This window comes from Oncorhynchus mykiss, chromosome 2 (genome assembly GCF_013265735.2).
Source record: "Oncorhynchus mykiss isolate Arlee chromosome 2, USDA_OmykA_1.1, whole genome shotgun sequence".
NCBI classification, from domain to species: domain Eukaryota; kingdom Metazoa; phylum Chordata; class Actinopteri; order Salmoniformes; family Salmonidae; genus Oncorhynchus; species Oncorhynchus mykiss.
The window spans coordinates 19,676,437-19,696,408 of NC_048566.1; the positions used below are offsets into that span (position 1 = coordinate 19,676,437).

The following is a 19,972-nucleotide window of genomic DNA, read 5'->3' on the forward strand; positions in this document are numbered from 1 at the left end:
TCTTTCAGTTGTTTGTATTTGTAAAGTGTAAGTTCCTAGTTCAATGCGCTGATAGATAGATGTGTTTACTATTAGGGATGGTTAGTGTGAAATCAACAGATATATATTTTTGATAATGAGTTTGTGTTGTTTGGGTGTATACGAAACCAACTCTGGACTAGAACAATTCTCCCTAAATCTCAGATTAGAGGAGAGGAAAGTAAGAGAGCAAGAGAATTCTAATGAGAGGGGAGGACAAGGGGTGGAGGAGAAGAAGGAGGAGGAGATGGAGAGAGAAGGAGGGGAAAGGAGAGAGGACAAAATATTCAAAACAAAGGACGCTTTTGGACGACAGGAAAAGTTGTGAGTATGAAAACCTTGTGTTTTTTTCTTAATTTTGAAGACTATAAAGACATTGGTAGCACTGCAGTACTGTATATAGAATGTTTACAATAAATAACATGAAGTACATATACAAAAGATGTATAGAGAAACTAAACTACATTTTACTGCAAAAAAACTAACTTTTCATGAAATCATCCTAATAGAATACTGTTTGTGAACTTCGGTCATGGATGACAATATGTCATTCAGAACTAATGTATTTTAGAAAACTATGTGCCCTGGCATACAAGAGTGTATAAATGAGTCGAAGCAAGTTAAATCAATTTAACGTATTCAGGGCCTGGGTAAGATGCTGGTAAAGGAGGAACGGGGTGTTAAACATATTGAGTGACAAAACTGTTCGGACACTTTAGAACATTCTTAATAAGGTTTACGAAAAGAGAAGTGTATGAAAAGAGTGTGTATGAGAAAGGAGGAGTAGAGGGGTGCTCAGATAGGGCACAAAAACACATTCCTTTGTGAGAACTCATGTCTTGGACTCCAAACTCACACTGACACATCACAAGAGGAATGATGCAGGGAGAGAGCTGGGGTGTGTGTGTGTGAGAAAGAGAGAGAGAGTGAGAGAAAGAGAGAGAGGATTAAAACAGCATCGTGATTCCAACTGCTTGATTAATACTGATACTACCAACAGCACATACAGTGGGGAGAACAAGTATTTGATACACTGCCGATTTTGCAGGTTTTCTTACTTACAAAGCATATAGAGGTCTGTAATTTTTATCATAGGTACACCTCAACTGTGAGAGACGGAATCTAAAACAAAAATCCAGAAAATCAAATTGTATTAATTAATTTGCAGTTTATTGCATGACATAAGTATTTGATCATCTACCAACCAGTAAGAATTCCGGCTCTCACAGACCTGTTAGTTTTTCTTTAAGAATCCCTCCTGTTCTCCACTCATTACCTGTATTAACTGCACCTGTTTGAACTCGTTACCTGTATAAAAGACACCTGTCCACACACTTAATCAAACAGACTCCCACCTCTCCACAATGGCCAAGACCAGAGAGCTGTGTAAGGACATCAGGGATAAAATTGTAGACCTGCACAAGGCTGGGATGGGCTATAAGACAATAGGCAAGCAGCTTGGTGAGAAGGAAACAACTGTTGGCGCAATTAGTAGAAAATGGAAGAAGATCATGATGACGGTCAATCACCCTCGGTCTGGGGCTCCATGCAAGATCTCACCTCGTGGGGCATCAATGATCATGAGGAAGGTGAGGGATCAGCCCAGAACTACACGGCAGGACCTGGTCAATGACCTGAAGAGAGCTGGGACCACAGTCTCAAAGAAAACCATTAGTAACACACTACGCCGTCATGGATTAAAATCCTGCAGCGCACGCAAGGTCCCCTGCTCAAGCCAGCGCATGTCCAGGCCCGTCTGAAGTTTGCCCATGACCATCTGGATGATCCAGAGGAGGAATGGGAGAAAATCATGTGGTCTGATGAGACAAAAATAGAGCTACGGAGTGGCTCTGTAAGAAGCATCTCAAGGTCCTGGAGTGGTCTAGCCAGTCTCCAGACCTGAACCCAATAGAAAATCTTTGGAGGGAGCTGAAAGTCCATATTGCCCAGCGACAGCCCCAAAACCTGAAGGATCTGGAGAAGGTCTGTATGGAGGAGTGGGCCAAAATCCCTGCTGCAGTGTGTGCAAACCTGGTCAAAAACTACGGGAAACATATGATCTCTGTAATTGTAAACAAAGGTTTCTGTACCAAATATTAAGTTCTGCTTTTCTGATGTATCAAATACTTATGTCATGCAATAAAATGCTAATTAATTACTTAAAAATCATACAATGTGATTTTCTGAATTTTTGTTTTAGATTCCGTCTCTTACAGTTGAAGTGTACCTATGATAACAATTACAGACCTCTACATGCTTTGTAAGTAGGAAAACCTGCAATTTCGGCAGTGTATCAAATACTTGTTCTCCACACTGTATACTGATACCACCAGCAGCACATATACTGATACTATCAACAGCACATATACTGTTTCAAGCTCATTTACCTGGATTTCATGAGGTGCACATTTCCTACAACTGCCTTAGAGAAGAGTATACATTGCATTAGAAACAGCAGAGGTAGGGCCAGGGGGAGAGCAGAAGGAAGACGGAGGAAATGTAAAGTCAAGATATTGAAGAGTTCCTCTGTGTGAATTGAAACAAACTATTTTCCTCTTGGGCTTTTGTGGGTCCTGTTTCCTTCAGCTCGTAAACATCCAGCTCTTACAAGGATGGGCAGTCTTCCAATCGCCCTGCTCCTCTGCGGTTTCCATGGTAACCCCTGACAAACACAACACACAAATCATCACCTTCAATTAGGTTTGAGTCCATCTCTGTTTGTTTTAACTCCATAAAACACTCCCCTCATATGGTTTTCTGTTCCACAGCCCTCACAGCTGTAGCCCAAGCCCCGCAGGCTGGTAATAATGCCATCTATTCAATGGTCACACATTATTTCAACAGACATTAAGTTGCATGATACAGTTGAAGTCGGAAGTTTACATACATCTTAGCCAAATACATTTAAATTCAGTTTTTCACAATTCCTGACAATTAATCCAAGTAAAAATTCCCTGTTTTAGGTCAGTTAGGATCACCACTTTATTTGAAGAATGTGAAATGTCAGAATAATAGTTAATATTTCAGGGGGGGGGGGGGGTGGGGGGGGGTGTTCCTATCTAGGTTGTTTAGTTCTATGTGGCCTGGTATGGTTCCCAATCAGAGGCAGCTGTTTGTCGTTGTCTCTGATTGGGGATCATATTTAGGCAGCCATTTCCCCACTATGTTTTGTGGGATCTTGTTTTTGTGTTGTTGCCTTTGAGCACTTCATTTACATCACGTTCGGTGTTTCTTTATTTTGTATTGTTCTAAGGTCCACTTCAATAAATATGTGGAACCCAGATCACGCAGGGCTTTGGTACGAGTATGCTTCCAACGACGATCATGACACATTGTCCATTTGGAAGACCCATTTGCAACCAAGCTTTAACTTCCTGACTGATGTCTTGAGATGTTGCTTTAATATATCAACAATTTTCCTGCCTCATGATGCCATCTATTTTGTGAAGTGCATCAGTCCCTCCTGCAGCAAAGCACCCCCACAACATGACGCTGCCACCCCTGTGCTTCATGGTTGGGATGGTGTTCTTCGGCTTGCAATCCTCCCCCTTTTTCCTCCAAACATAACGATGGTCATTATGGCCAAACAGTCCTATTTTTGTTTCATCAGACCAGAGGAAATTTCTCCAAAAAGTATGATATTTGTCCCCGTGTGCAATTGCAAACCATAGTCTGGCTTTTTTATGGTGGTTTTGGAGCAGTGGCTTCTTCCTTGCTGATCGAACTTTCAGGTTATGTCGATATAGGACTTGTTTTACTGTGGATATAGATACTTTTGTACCTGTTTCCTCCAGCATCTTCACAAGGTCCTTTGCTAATGTTCTGGGATTGATGCGCACTGTTCACACCCCAGTACATTCATCTCGAGGAGACAGAACGCATCTCCTTCCTGAGCGGTATGAAGGCTGCGTGGTCCCATGGTGTTTATACTTGCGTACTATTGATTGTACTGATGAAAGTGGTACCTTCAGGCGTTTGGAAATTGCTCCCAAGTATAAACCAAACTTGTGGAGGTCTACAATATTTCTGAAGTCTTTGCTGATTTCTTTTGATTTTCCCATGAGTTTGGAGTTTGAAGTTTGAAGGTAGGCCTTGAAATACATCTACAGGTACACCTCCAATTGACTCAAATTATGTCAGTTAGCCTATCAGAAGCTTCTAAAGCCATGACACCCTTTCTGGAATTTTCTAAGCTGTTTAAAGGCACAGTCAATTTATTGTATGTGAACTTCTGACCCACTGGAATTGTGATACAGTGAAATAATCTGTCTGTAAACAATTGTTGGAAAAATTACTTGTGTCATGCACAAAGTAGATGTCCTAACCGACTGTCCAGAACTATAGTTTGTTAACAAGAAATGTGTGGAGTGGTTGAAAAACGAGTTTTAATGACTCAAACCTAAGTGTATGTAAACTTCCGACTTCAACAATATGTCTCTGTCTGTGAGTCATGCCGTGGGTAGAGGTCGTTCCCATGCCGGTTGTGTTGTTTCCCTGCTGGTAGAGGCGGAACTCCACAGAGGTGACTGGAATGAAGAGGAGGCTTTGGTGTCTGTCTCTACCCTACCGCCTGGTGAGTGAGGTGTATGTCTCTACCCTACCGCCTGGTGAGTGAGGTGTATGTCTCTACCCTGCCGCCTGGTGAGTGAGGTGTCTGTCTCTACCCTATCACCTGGTGAGTGATGTGTCTGTCTCTACCCTACTGCCTGGTGAGTGAGGTGTCTGTCTCTACCCTACCGCCTGGTGAGTGAGGTGTATGTCTCTACCCTACCACCTGGTGAGTGAGGTGTCTGTCTCTACCCTACCACCTGGTGAGTGAGGTATAAGTCTCTACCCTACAGCCTGGTGAGTGAGGTGTCTGTCTCTACCCTACTGCCTGGTGAGTGAGGTGTCTGTCTCTACCCTACTGCCTGGTGAGTGAGGTGTCTGTCTCTACCCTATCACCTGGTGAGTGAGGTGTCTGTCTCTACCCTACCACCTGGTGAGTGAGGTGTCTGTCTCTACCCTACCACCTGGTGAGTGAGGTGTCTGTCTCTACCCTATCACCTGGTGAGTGAGGTGTCTGTCTCTACCCTACCGCCTGGTGAGTGAGGTGTCTGTCTCTACCCTATCACCTGGTGAGTGAGGTGTCTGTCTCTACCCTATCACCTGGTGAGTGAGGTGTCTGTCTCTACCCTACCACCTGGTGAGTGAGGTGTCTGTCTCTACCCTACCGCCTGGTGACTAAGGTCTTCAATGTGGAACAGAAACATCACTAAACAATGTTAGGCCAGGGATGACCAGGGGTGTCCAGTGTTATCTAAACATTGTGTGTGAGGTATCTGGATGTTGTGTGTATCCTCTGTTCTAGACTGTAGGGAAGAGACGTACCCCTGTACCAGGATGTACTCTGTCCACCGGCCCATCAAGAGATGCATCCACTCCCTCTGCCTTTACAGGTAAACTGCAACTACAGGTTCTCTCTCACAGGAAAACATCCTCCTGGTCATGCGGTCAAAGTTCATTGGTTTCAACCTGAGAGCCCGTACAGAGAGGCATGTTTTAGAGACAGCAGCTGGGCTCTGATTATAGTGTAATGATGTCTGTCTCCTGGTTTGTCTCAGCCTCCCTCGTGTCTATGTGATCAACAAGGAGATATGTGTTAGAACTGTCTGCCAACAGGATGAGTACCTGAAGGGTAAGACAGTCCACCTGATAGCACTTCATTAGACCTGTTGTTAGGATTACAACAACATAACAATCTTAGAGTGCATGAAACACTTACTGACTTTAGGACAGCATGTACATCTGAGCCCACACATCCTCTCTCTCTTCTCTCCATCCCAGCTGAACTCTGCAGGGAGCGGTCCGGCTGGCCCAAACGCTTCCAGAGGTCAACCACCAATAAGAAACGCTGTCACAATCGCCGCAGCAACCCCAAAACCTGGCAAAACAAGGCCTGATGGGCCCAAGATGGAGGAGATGGAAGGAGGGGCGGAGGAGGAAGGAGAGAAAGAGAGAAGGAGGAGGAAGGAGTAGGAGGGAGGACACCCTTGGAGACAGAACACTGGGTTGTCTCCATAAAAAGACCCCGAAACACCATAAATTCACCGCTCAACACCTGGTGCTAGCCTGTGCCTTAACACACAACCACAACCATGCACACATACACACACACACAATATATATATATATATATATATATAAAACACAGTCCACGTGACTCCAGTTAAGAACAGTCTGAGTCATATTTCTCAGTTATTCTATTAGCCCTGTGTTTTATTAGAACTGTATGTGAATATCAGGGGAGAAATCACTCCCCACAGATTGGACCTGTGTTTTAATAGAACTGTCTGTGAATATCAGGGGAGAAATCACTCCCCACAGATTGGACCTGTGTTTTAATTGACACGGATCATGTTCTGTGCCGTTGCGGGCTGTATCATACTGTTCAGATGGAACGCTGTTGAGTTCCTGTAGTTGTGTACTGTAGAGACAGTCTGAGAACAAAGTATCCACTCTGTCATTGCTGACACCTTATTGTAAAGCACTCTATCACAATCCAATACCAAAGCAGTGCAATACTACAAAGCAGTGCAATACTACCCAATAAAATGTCATTCATTGGTTTGTGTGGATCACTTTATTGATGTAGTCCAGTTTTTTTCCTCACGTAGATAAAAAGAAAACAAGTCAACCTTGACTCAACATTAGTTATCTTTATGCTTTGATTTTCAATACATCAACATTTACATACAATATGTGTATTTGTAATGTCAAGAATAAACACATAAACCAACATGAGTAGAGTCTACGCAGACTCTCACCAGTTCATACCAGTTCTCCCACTAGCTGTGTTCTCACACAGGAAATCAATCAATTATCACCTCATTAATCAACATCATGTCATCAGTCAATGCAAATGTTTGAGTCCATGTGTGTCCATGAGAGAAAGACACACACAATGATAAGTACAAAAGCCACATAACTGGCTTACTGTAATATTATGATGTCCTGTACAGCATTATAACCCTTACCTCCCTCTATCCCTCCCTCCATCGTTTATCCCTCCCTCCATCCATCCCTTTATCCCTCCCTCTATCCCTCGCTCCATCCTTTATCCCTCCCTCTATCCCTCCATCCTTTATCCCTCCCTCCATCCATCCCTCTATCCCTTTATCCCTCCCTCCATCCTTTATCCCTCCCTCCATCCATCCCTTTATCCCTCCCTCTATCCCTCGCTCCATCCTTTATCCCTCCCTCTATCCCTTTATCCCTCCCTCCATCCATCCCTCTATCCCTTTATCCCTCCCTCCATCCATCCCTCTATCCCTCCCTCCCTCCATCCCTCCCTCTATCCCTCCATCCTTTCTCTCACAATAACAACACAACAGTAAAGTAAAACACTGCATCTCACAAGGACTGGAATAGTCTGACTGCATTGACAGAGTTACGTTAGTTCCAGGGTTCAACGTATAGAATACAGACAGACAGACGGACGGACGGACAGACAGACAGTTGTATGTACACACACAGGGCTACTCATCCAGCAGGGCAAAAGTCCTGACCTAAATTAGTCATCACTACCCAGAAACCCCTAGGGACTGTTGATTACATCACTAGGCCTAAATCAGGCCTGTCTATCACCCCATGGGTTTTAACCCCTTCCTCACCCTCCATCCCTCTTCAGACCCCACCCATCTTTCCCTTCCCTCAATCAGCACACTTTTTTGCTCTCTTTCCCTCCATTTCTGTGTTAATTGACCAACTAACACCAGCCTCCTGTTAAAACAATGCAGCCAAGTGACCCAGACAAGTGCCCATCCCCAGCAGTGATCACGTCCACAGCAGCTGCTGCTGTGCATCTCACCACTCTCCTTGTCAGACTGTGGTTGTAGGACCGCAATAGTCCACTAAGGGGCGCCAAACAGCATGGCGGCTGTGTAAACTTACAGTAGATCAGTGTCCACTCAAAGCAGAAGCTGCTCCAAAGCACAGCTCCAGACTCACCGTGGCCTAACCTTAGCAATTAAGAGGAAAAAGCTAAACTGACCTTGGATCAGATATAAGATAACTTGGTCATATACTAATGCATCCTGTAAATCAGTTATTTCAGGTGATAATTCCAGTTGTGCTGGAGATTATAAAGGAAAATTAGCTACAACACTACCACAACAACAATGGGAATTACAAACTACTGACACTATATGCATTTACAATAATATATTATGTACATAAATTAATTAATGTATTTATTTATCAAGACTATATTAGTGTGAGTCACCATCATTCCTTTCTGTACCATCTTTCATTTAAAGAGATTTGCCCTCAGTCTTTTCCCTCAGTAATAAATAAATACTCTGTTGCAATAGATAGAGAGACAGAGGGAGAGGGCAAGAAAAGGGGGACAGAAGGGGAGAGAGTGTAGAGTTGGGGCTGAGAGGGAAAGATGTAGAGGGAGAGGATGGTAAGGAGAGGAAGCCAGGAGAGGGGTGAAGAGAGTAGGGGAGGGGTGAGAGAGAGAAAAATAAAGAGAGGGGGAAGAGAGAGAGAGAGTACACTGAGGTTGAGGTGATAATATACAGTGTTCTGCTGGAATCCTCCTCTAGTCAGGGGTTAAAGGTCAGGTGAAGGTCAAGTGAAAGGGATTGTGGGACGGCCTCAGAACTGCTGCCAGTTGGTGGAACCATCATCATTGGCAAGAGGAGACATTGACCTGCATTATGGGGAAAAAGAGGAGAGCATTAATGGGGGGAACAGAATAATGAAAGAAGAGAGAAAAGGATGAAAGAGAGAGGATTTTCCCCTTACTTTTCTGGGGCAGAGAAGTCTCCCCACATGTCCGAGCCGCCTGCAGGGTTGGGGTTCGGCTGCACCACAGAGTTGGAGTTACTGCTGTCCAGGTCTAACAAACAGCCTGAGAACAGAGAGACCACGATAGAATTAGGAATTAGAAAAATAATGTAATAGGATCTCTATGGAGACAACACACATCAAACCCTTCAATACACACCCTCTACTGCTTTCTCTACATTCATACTCTAACGACAATAGCCTTTTTTCTTGGTTAGCTCATAAAACTAAAATAAAAAACACCCAGGGCCCCATTCAATCCTTAACCTAATTACACAGTGGCATATAAAACATACACTTTTTCCCTTCAGTCAAATGAATTCACAGCATGGTTTGGGGAACTGTAAAAATAGTCTTCAACAATGGTAGCAAAAAGTGCTATACAGAAAAAGCAGTTACTAGGGTAACTGAACAAGATAAACAAACAGATGAATCAGAAGCAGCAATATAAAAACAGGGTTGCATTCAGGAGAACACAACGCTCTGAACGTTGCACATAGAATTGTCTTGTATGGAGCTGACTGACATCTTCCCTAATCTACATGCCAGAGCAAATATAAACGCAATATGCAGCAATTTCAATGATTTTAATGAGTTACAGATCATATATGGAAATCAGTCAATTGAAATAAATAAATTAGGCCCTAATCTAGGGATTTCACATGAGAGGCCAGGGGCACAGCCATAGGTGGGCCTGTGAGGACATAGGCCCACCCACTTGGGAGCCAGGCCCAGTCAATCAGAGTTTTTCCCACAAAAGGGCTTAATTACAGACAGAAATACTGCTCAATATCATCATCTGTCCAGGTGGCTGGTCTAAGACGACCCCGCAGGTGAAGAAGCCGGATGTGAAGGTTCTGGGCTGGCGTGGTTATGCGTGGTCTGCGGTTGTGAGGCCGGTTAGACGTACTGCCAAATTCTCTAAAACAATGGGGGGCGGCTTATGGTAGAAAAATGAACATTCAATTCTCTGGTAACAGCTCTGGTGGACATTCCTGAAGTCAGCATGCCAATTCCACACTCCCTCAAAACTTGAAACATCTGTGGCATTTTGTGTGACAAAACTGCACCTTTTGGAGTGGCCTTTTATTGTCGCCAGCACAAGGTGCAGCTGTAAAATGATCATGCTTATTAATCAGCTTCTTGATATGCCACACCTGTCAGGTGGTACAATTGCAGTATCTTGGCAAAAGAGAAATGCTCACTAACAGGGATTTGTGAACAAAATTTGAGAAAACTAAGCTTTTTGTGCATATGGAACATTTCTGAGATATTTTATTTCAGCTTATGAAACATGGGACCAACACTTTACATGTTGTGTTTATTTTTTTGTTTATTATATACACTATATATACACAATATGTGAATATCCCTTCAAATTAGTGGATTCGGCTACTTCAGCCACACCCGTTGCTGACAGGTGTATAAAATTGAGCACAGTCATGAAATCTCCAAAGATAAACATTGGCAGTAGAATAGCCTTGCTGAAGAGCTCAGTGACTTTCAACGCGACACTGTCATAAGATGACACCTTTCCAACAAGTCAGTTTGTCAAATTTCATCCCTGCTAGAGCTGCCCCAGTCAACTGTAAGTGCTGTTATTGTGAAGTTGAAACGTCTAGGAGGAACAACGGCTCAGCCGCGAAGTGGTAGGCCACACAAGCTCACAGAATGTGATCGGCGAGTGCTGAAGAGCGTAGAGCATAAAAATCATCTGTCCTCTGTTGCAACACTCACTAACGAGTTCCAAACTGCCTTTGGAAGCAACGTCAGCATAGGAAGTGTTTGTCGGGAGCTTCATGAAATAGGTTTCCATGGCCGAGCAGCTGCACACAAGCCTAAGATCACCATGCTAAATGCCAAGCGTTATGCTGGAGTGGTGTAAAGCTCGCTGCCATTGGACTCTGGAGCAGTGGAAACGCGTTCTCTAGAGTGACAAATACACTTCACAATCTGGCAGTCCGACGGATGAATGATGCCAGGAGAACGCTACCTGCTCCAATGCATAGTGCCAACTGTCAAGTTTGGTGGAGGAGGAATAAAGGTCTGGGGCTGTTTTTCATGGCTCATGCTAGGCCCCTTCGTTCCAGTGAAGGGAAATCCTAACACTACAGCATACAATGACATTCTAGACAATCCTGTGCTTCCAACTTTGTGGCAACAGTTTGGGGAAGGCCATTTCCTGTTTCAGCATGACAATGCCCCAGTGCACAAAGAGAGGTCCATACCGAAATGGTTTGTTGAACACCATCAAACACCTTTTGGATGAATAGTAACGCCGACCACGAGCCAGGCCTAATCGCCCAACATCAGTGCCTGACCTCACTAATGCTCTTGTGGCTGAATGGAAGTAAGTCCCTGCAGCAATGTTCCAACATCTAGTGGAATGCCTTCCCAGAAAAGTGGAGGCTGTTATAGCAGCAAAGGGGGGGACCAACTCCATGTTAATGACCATGATTTTGGAATGAGGTGTACGACGAGCGGGTGTCCACATACTCTTGGTCATGTAGTGTATATCTGTCTGAACAACCAGTAGCATTACACCTCGCTGAACGTGGCCCAAAATGCCGTTCACCTACCTGTGTTACTTCCCCCTGAGAACATGTCACTTCCTGCTGAGAATGTGTTGTTTCCTCCTGAAAATGTATCACTACCCCCTGAAAACGAGTCACTTCCCGCAGAGAATAAGTCTCCCCCTGAGAATAAACCTTCGTTGTCATTGGAGGAGCTTGACATAGGGGGAGGGGCTATCTTGGCACCACCACCGCCAGGTGGAGGAGGGAGGAGCCCAAAGCCACCAGCGCTCTGGGGGCGGGACTTGTCTCTCTTTCTGCCTTGCTGAGAGAGGAACAGAAAGAGAGAGGGGTGACGGGTGAGAAGGAAGGAGAGAGGAATAGGTGTTTGAGTGATAGCTGGACAAAGCTTATAAACAGAGCATGGTTTTGCAACATTTTTAGTTGTTAAACGCTAACCAGATGGTACCATGGTATTAGTATTATGGGTATGAGTTGAGGAAGTTACCCCGATATTGAGAGTGATGGTCTGTCCTTCTTTGAAACCCAGGTCCAGTTTAGGAGTGTTGTCTGGAGTCTGAGACTGCTTACTGATCTCAAGCTCCTGTTTCACCCACCTAGAGAGAGAGAGAGAGAGAGGGGGGTAGGTAGAGAGAGAGAGAGAGAGAGAGAGAGAGAGAGAGAGAGAGAGAGAGAGAGAGAGAGAGAGAGAGAGAGAGACAGATGTAGGTAGAGAGAGACAGAGAGACAGAGGTAGGTAGAGAGAGAGAGAGAGAGAGACAGAGAGACAGAGAGACAGAGGTAGGTAGAGAGAGACAGAGAGACAGAGAGACAGAGAGACATAGGTAGGTAGAGAGAGACAGAGAGACAGAGGGACAGAGGTAGGTAGAGAGAGAGAGAGAGAGACAGAGAGACAAAGGTAGGTAGAGAGAGACAGAGAGACAGAGGTAGGTAGAGAGAGAGAGAGAGAGACAGAGAGACAGAGAGACAGAGGTAGGTAGAGAGAGAGAGAGAGAGACAGAGAGACAGAGGTAGGTAGATAGAGACAGAGAGACAGAGGTAGGTAGATAGAGACAGAGAGACAGAGGTAGGTAGAGAGAGAGAGAGAGAGAGAGAGACAGAGAGACAGAGGTAGGTAGAGAGAGACAGAGGTAGGTAGAGAGAGACAGAGAGACAGAGGTAGGTAGAGAGAGACAGAGAGACATAGGTAGGTAGAGAGAGAGAGAGATGGCAATGTTAACACGTTTCCCATGCCAATAAAGCCCTTGAATTGAAATTGAATTGAGAGAGAGAGGAGAGAGAGAGAGAGAGAGAGAGAGAGAGAGAGAGGAAGAGATATATACAGTAAACAGATAGAGAGAAGAAATGAGTGTGCAAAAGGGACAGAGAGATATAGCTAGTTATAACATTTCAAGCGTCTTTATTATTTTGAAAAATGTCATGTGCATAATGTTTGCTGTTAATTTGTGATTGTTTATTTCACTTGCTTTGGTAACATAAACATATGGTTTCCATGTTTTCCAGCCCCTTTGAATTGAATCGAGAGTTATATAGTGAAACAGATGACAGGCTATTACTAATTCATGTCAGTTAGAAGTCAACATTCTAGCTCTGAGCTGCACTTGTTTTGCAAATGTTATGAGTTTTTATCTCTGTTGTGACAGCTGTAAGAGCAACACACTTGAAGTGGTCCTGCAGCGCCACGTTGAAGTCAAACGAGTCTCCTCTGTCCCCGAACCCGATGCCTATGAACGCACTGCGACCTGAGAGACAGGGGCCAAAGAAGAACAACAGACCAATGTAAATTACAAATCAAATCACTTCCTACACACACTGATCCTAAAACAGAGACGTAGCACAGTGAGAAACAACTGATTGAGTACTCCAAATGCTGTAGTAGAATACTGTTTCATACTACACACTCAAATGATCCAACACATACCTTGTTATTACTGTGGTATACTACTACTACTACTACTACTACTACTACTATTATACTGAACAAAAATATAAACGCAACATGTAACAATTTCAACAATTTTACTGAGTTACAGTTCATGTAAGGAAATCAGTCAATTGAAATAAACGAATTATTCCCTGATCTATGGATTTCACATGATTGGGCAGGGGTCCAGCCATGGATGGGCCTGGGAGGGCATAGGCTCACCCACTTGGGATACAAGCCCACCCACTGCGGTGCCAGTTCCAGCCAATCAGAATAAGTTTTTCCCCACAAAAGGGCTTTAGTACAGACAGAAATACTCCTCAGTTTCATCAGCTGTCCGGGTGGCTGGTCTCAGACTATCCCGCAGGTGAAGGAGCCAGATGTGGAGGTCCTGGGCTGGACTGGTTAAACATGGACTGAGGTTGTGAGGGGGGTTGGATGTACTGCCAAATTCTCGAAAACAAAGTTGGAGACGGCTTATGGTAGAGAAATAAACATTAAATTCTCTGGCAACAGCTCTGATGGACATTCCCGCAGTCAGCATGCCAATTGCACACTCCCTCAAAACTTGAGACATCTGTGGCATTGTGTTGTGTGACAAAACTGACAATTTTAGAGTGGCATTTTATGGTCACCAGCACAAGGTGCACCTGTGTAATGCCGATTCTGTTTAATCAGCTTCTTGATATGCCACACCTGTCAGGTGGATGGATCATCTTGGCAAAGGAGATATGCTCACTAAAAGGGATGTCAACAAATATGTGCCATTTTTCTTTTGATAAATAAGCTTTTTGGGCGTATGGAACATTTCTGGGGTCTTTTATTTCAGCTCATGAAACATGGGAACAAAACTTTACATGTTGCGTTTATATTTTTGTTTAGTATAATAAATACAAATAGAAAATGTGAGAAAGTAGTGTGTGATACTTCTGTCCTTTCTAATTTGGCCAGATGGTGACTAGTGATGACAACCAACAACCCACCACTCTCATCCTGGATCCGAAGCACAAAGTACCGACTGGAGTCACTGACGGTTTCTATGGCGATGCCAGGGTACTCGTCCACTGGTGCCTGTGCAAACAGCTCCCCTGCAGAGACGGAGGGAAATTAGAACTTAGGCCTTATAACTAACGGTTCAAATCAAGAGTCAGAGAGCAAGGTGGAGAAGTTAACATAGCCCTTTCAGATCAACAAGAAGTGCCCAGGGGACGATTTGGAATTGGGCACGACGATCTTCTGACTAAAAGTGCCTTGAGGTAGGCTAGGGGCTAGGGTAGGAGTCCCCGATTACATTCAGCAGTGGGCCAATTTTTCCTTGAGCGGATGCTCGGAACATAGTTATAAATCATTTGTACACTGGAAATTGACTGCATGAAACAGATATAGTATTTGACAAAAACAGAATAATTTCAAAACTTGATTACATTGGGATACGATCACATATGCCTCTCTATTTATACGTGAGAATACTTGGGAACAGATTTCCTACATTAAAATGACTTTGAGCATTTCCTGGTGATTTTACAGTCTTTTGTGTCCAAGAACAAAAATAATTATTTGTAAAAATGTAAAACTTGTGGGGCCAAATAAAATTTGGCCTGTGGGCCGCCTATTGGGTAACCCTGGGCTAGGGGCTAGGGGACGATTTGGCCTCTCACCAGAGATCTTGTCCTCCAGTTTGATGAAAGCCACTTTTCCCCGAGCCGTCACTCTCATGCGGCCTGTCCAATCAGGGGCGTCCAGCTTCCAATCCGCAGCCCTGAGGGAGATACAGACTGCCAATCAGAGATGAGACTGACTGTATATGTGTGTGTGTTAGAAAGAGGGAGACCATGTTGATAGCCAACCACCACACTTTGCTACTGAAATGAGAGTGTCTGGGCTGGTGACTAGGTTGGCAGTTCACCAGACCTGGGGTGGAATACCCCCTCATTATTATTACTCACTACATCACACAACAGACTCAGCTTTGTGCGTGATCATGGCACGTTACTGGTGGTCAGCCAATCAGCTCCCAGGAGACAGATACAGTATGGAGCGCTGTCCAGTCAGCATGGAGATAGACTGAATCATGTTAAAACACCAGCCAATGAACAAATGGGTAAATGCAATATAGTCACACACACTGCCAAACGTAGACTGTACCCTAACAGGACAGAAGTCACTGTCGACAAGAGATCGTTTAACGTACCCTCTTCAGAAAGTAATAGGATAGGCTACAACAGAGAAAATGCCCAGATAATCCTCAGAGGGAGTAAAAATCTCACCTAATCCTCTAGACCTTTAAATACCGTAGTACCCGCAAAAACCCTTCACTAAACATTCGCCCCAAAGCAGAGTGCAGTCAAAGCGCATTCTGCAAAAAGGGCACACGACACGGTCACGTTTTCGCACTGAAAACAGGATTCAGTGTCATTGTCCGATACCGACAGGTGGACTACAATAATGACAGGTGTATTCTCAATATCCATCCCACTACACACAACCTTGACATCTGGTGGTAGATTATTCCTCCCCAATAGAAGTCAACCAGTTTGCCTAGTAAACCACCTTAGAAAAAGCTATTGCGCACTGCAAAGGCGACAGAGACGACCTATAATAGCCTTTATATGGGCTATGCATTGCCTTGATGTGGGGACAAGAGCTTTGCCTATGGGAACGTTTATCACCGCATCAAACAATGGATGCTGGAGTCAGACCAGGGCAAGGTCACCGGTTGATGGTGACGGAACCGGGTCTCTTACCTGACTCCCCGGTTCGATGCCCGCGGCGGGATTCGGTAAACGTTGACGTCAGGTTTCACACACAGGATCGACTCGTATTCGCCCTCGGTCGCCATCTTGACTTTAATTCAATCGGTGTGTGGTGATCGTGCACGTTAACGGGTGCGAGAGCGTAATACACTGTGTATTTGCGCACATGAGGCGTTCAAATCCATTTCTAATGTCATTTATCCAGATGAATCAACCATTGTCAGTGATAGATTAGAGATCATTGTAATCAATTAGCCTAAACTTTATTTGTTTGTTTATTGTTGGCTATGTGAGAGATAAAGAGCTGGTCAAATGTAAATAGAGGATAGGATAATGTCAACACAAAACGACTCAATCACAGTTGGAGGGAATGATTTAATGGATGTGTTACAAGACAGTAATAATGCTACAAAGGGTAAAAATGTAAATCCCATGGATTAAATAACAGTATATAAACACATTATTGAGTTGTACAGTTGACCTATTTCAGTTATTATTATTTACTTTACCGTGATAGATTAAAGTGATCTTTACAGTAAAACACTGACAGATAGCACCAGTGGGAGGAGCATAAATAAATAGCTCCATATCAGCATATATGACAGGGATAGAGGTGAATCACAGTCCAAGTAGCTCAAAAGCATCTCCCCAATCTTCTGCCTCACCAGGCTGAAATAAAAATCAGTAAATAATATTAGCCTACTAACTCAAGGGTACAGTGTGTGTGTGTGTGTGTGTGTGTGTGTGTGTGTGTGTGTGTGTGTGTGTGTGTGTGTGTGTGTGCCCTACCTGGAGGATGTCGTTAAGTTTCCTGGCCAGTTGAACAGAGTTCTGATGCAGTCCGTCCCAGGCCTTAAACACACGCTGTCTGCAAGCTACAAAGGTCTGCCAACAGTAGAAATAGTCTACAGGGAAGAGACAGAATTATAATGAGAGACGTACTCACACACCCACACACTTACACAAACCCTCTCTACCTTCATAGTTCATGACAGTGATCTGCACCCCGGCTCTCTGCAGCATGCGGAGACCCTCTCTCGCACTGCTGTCCTCCGGGTCACAGAAGTAGAGCCTGGAGACATAGATCCTGAGGCGGAGGTTGGGGGTCTGGCTGAGGAACTGGGCCAGCCTGTAGGAGCAGTCTGAGCAGGGGGACCAGGAACAGAACCAGGTGACTGAGTAACACAGTCCCACACTGTCTGGAGCTCCATAACCCCACAGGCCTGGACACAGGGCGCCTGCTTCCAGGAGGCGCAGGAACAGCAGCTGGGGGGGGAATAGAGTGGTGGAGGTGTGTGAGAAAGGGAGAGGGGTGAGGAATGAGGGAGAGATAGTGATGGAGATAGGTGAGGAAGGTAGAGGGGTGAGGAATGAGGGAGAGATAGTGATGGAGATAGGTGAGGAAGGTAGACGGGTGAGGAATGAGGGAGAGAGTGATGGAGATAGTTGAGGAAGGTAGACGGGTGAGGAATGAGGGAGAGAGTGATGGAGATAGGTGAGGAAGGTAGACGGGTGAGGAATGAGGGAGAGAGTGATGGAGATAGGTGAGGAAGGTAGACGGGTGAGGAATGAGGGAGAGCGTGATGGAGATAGGTGAGGAAGGTAGACGGGTGAGGAATGAGGGAGAGAGTGATGGATGTAGAGCGAGAGATGGGAATGTTTGAGGAAAGATTATGTAGATAGAGAGAAAGGAGAGGTAATGCATGTACAGAGAGAGTGTAGAGTAGAATGACGGGAAAGAGAGTCATGAAGACAGGGGAAGGAAAGAAAGAAAATGGAAGAGATAGGAAAATATATGAAGACGGAAAGAAGGAGAGAAACTGGAGCAAATGACAGATGATGAGATTTGTTGCATGTCTTTTACCCCTTTCCTCTGTTTCCTCCTCTCCCTCTCTCCTTTCTCTCCTCTCTCTCCTCTCTCTCCTCTCATCTCCTCTCTCTCCTCTCTCTCCTCTCTCTCCCTCTCTCTCCTCTCTCTCCTCTCTCTCCCTCTCTCTCCTCTCTCTCCTCTCTCTCCTCTCTCTCCACTCTCTCCTCCCTCTCCCCTCTCTCTCCTCTCTCCTCTCATCTCCTCTCTCTCCTCTCTCTCCTCTCTCTCATCTCTCTCCTCTCTCTCCTCTCTCTCCTCTCATCTCCTCTCTCTCCTCTCTCTCCCCTCTCTCCTCTCTCTCCTCTCTCTCCTCTCATCTCCTCTCTTCTACCCTCCCTCTCTCCCTCCCTCCCTCCCTCACCTCAACATGACAGCCGGACCGGTTGCGCAGGTGTCCAAAGTCGAAGGAGAGTGAGTTTGGTCCCACCCGCCTCTTGACCACAAAGCACAGGTAGGTTTCGTGTCGGCCCTTGGCCCAGCGCATGTTCTTATAGTGGTAGATAAACTTCTTCTGGGCCAACAGAACACTGAGACACAGAAAATAGGTTTTCACTCAAATATGTATTAGAGATGCTGGCAAATAAAAATTCATAAGCACACTGAGGCAGGCCTAAGGTGAATGGTTATAGCCACTACCATTGCTTTTCCCTCCTCTGCCCCTGCAGTGTCTTCTCTGGTGTGGAAAAGCCATATATTCTGGTTATGAGGACTGCACTAACTACTCAACACTTTCTTCTTCTTCTTTAACATAACCACAGGTTTGGTTAACCATCTGTCAATGAACTGGTGTCTAACAAACTGGCCCTGGTTCTCTCAGTCTCAGTTTCAATCAGACAGCTTTCAGTGAAACTAGCGAAAGCTATTCAATACATTGTTGTCATCATCACCGAAACGTCTGATTGTGCTGCATAAGAGAAAGATGACAGGAGTGGTTTCATAAAGCATCATCAATAATAAATAGGACAGCAATCGCCAATTAGCAGGGATTAGTTTAAAAAATGTACTACACCATTAGTTGATCCCGTCATGTGATATTATATCATATAAATACATTTGCTCAACTCATTAAACAATTAATACAAAAAAACAGATGTTCATTTTACTCACCTGTCAAATTTGTTGATCATTTCAGAAGCCTAATTTGTCTCACACAGTCAATCAGGCGAGAGCGAGTGGTGTGATGAGTGTGGGGGGAGGAGGGAAGGGAAGGAGGGGACAGGGTAGATATATATATATATACCTATACGCTCAGTCAAACAGCTTGTGTAGAGAGGTGGCTCTGGTTGGATGGAGAGGTTTTTCAAAACAAGAATAGGGGAGGGGTGACAGCAGTACCAAAACTAGAACAGGGTCGTATAGATACAGTATACTACAGGACATTGTTATTCAGCAAACAACGATGTAGGCCCACAAACTGTCAAACTAGATAAGAAATACTAGTTATACTAGATAGATACAGTCCGTGTGTTGATTATGACTAATACTAAACTGAACAAAAATATAAACGCAGCATGCAACTACTTCAAAGACTTTACTGAGTTACAGTTCATGTAAGGAAATCAGTCAATTGAAATAAATTCATTAGGCCCTAATCTATGGATTTCACATGACTGGGAATACAAATATGCATCTGTTGGTCAAAGAAACCTTAAAATAAAGGTAGGGGTGTGGATCAATAAACCAGTCAGTATCTGGTGTTACCACCATTTACCTCATGCAGCGCGACACATCTCCTTCACATAGAGTTGATCAGGCTGTTGATTCTAGCCTGTGGAATGTTGTCCCACTCCTGTTCAATGGCTGTGCAAAGTTGCTGGGTATTGGCGGGAACTGGAGCACGCTGTCGTACACGTCGATCCAGAGCATCCCAAACATGCTCAATGGGTGACATGTCTAGTGAGTATGCAGGCCATGGAAGAACTGGGACATTTTCAGCTTGCAGGAATTGTGTACAGATCCTTGCGACATGGGGCCGTGCATTATCATGCTGAAACATGAGGTGATGGCAGCGGATGAATGGCACGACAATGGGCCTCAGGAT

At 44.6% G+C, this 19,972-nt stretch overlaps 3 protein-coding genes across 5 annotated transcripts; 1 reads left to right on the top strand and 2 right to left on the bottom strand.

Moving 5' to 3' along the window:
* Window positions 1–219: 219 nt before the first annotated feature.
* Window positions 220–6,623, top strand: LOC110537226. 3 transcript variants are annotated; one of them, XM_036941018.1, is made up of 7 exons: window positions 221–342; window positions 2,605–2,673; window positions 2,787–2,819; window positions 4,523–4,591; window positions 5,369–5,456; window positions 5,622–5,695; window positions 5,845–6,623. In XM_036941018.1, the coding sequence occupies exons 1-7, from the start codon at window positions 222–224 to the stop codon at window positions 5,958–5,960; spliced, it is 570 nt and encodes a 189-aa protein (XP_036796913.1). In that variant the 5' UTR covers window position 221; the 3' UTR covers window positions 5,961–6,623. The 3 variants fall into 3 exon arrangements, with proteins under 3 accessions (XP_036796923.1, XP_036796913.1, XP_036796922.1); XM_036941027.1 differs by lacking the exon at window positions 2,787–2,819; XM_036941028.1 differs by lacking the exons at window positions 2,787–2,819; window positions 4,523–4,591 and having other exon boundaries at window positions 220–342.
* Window positions 6,624–7,398: 775 nt separating this feature from the next.
* On the bottom strand, window positions 7,399–16,204 carry LOC110537155 (adaptin ear-binding coat-associated protein 1). Its single transcript, XM_021622978.2, has 8 exons — window positions 16,053–16,204; window positions 14,967–15,067; window positions 14,292–14,396; window positions 13,045–13,126; window positions 11,872–11,980; window positions 11,430–11,688; window positions 8,809–8,914; window positions 7,399–8,713 (listed from the first exon to the last, which is right to left on the bottom strand). Exons 1-8 carry the CDS (start codon window positions 16,145–16,147, stop codon window positions 8,659–8,661), a joined length of 912 nt encoding a protein of 303 aa, XP_021478653.1. The 5' UTR covers window positions 16,148–16,204; the 3' UTR covers window positions 7,399–8,658.
* Window positions 16,205–16,679: 475 nt separating this feature from the next.
* On the bottom strand, window positions 16,680–19,124 carry LOC118944062 (single-stranded DNA cytosine deaminase-like). The gene is made up of 5 exons (XM_036961711.1): window positions 19,039–19,124; window positions 18,293–18,458; window positions 17,039–17,327; window positions 16,851–16,966; window positions 16,680–16,730 (listed from the first exon to the last, which is right to left on the bottom strand). Exons 1-5 carry the CDS (start codon window positions 19,056–19,058, stop codon window positions 16,680–16,682), a joined length of 642 nt encoding a protein of 213 aa, XP_036817606.1. The 5' UTR covers window positions 19,059–19,124.
* Between the last annotated feature and the right edge of the window lie 848 nt (window positions 19,125–19,972).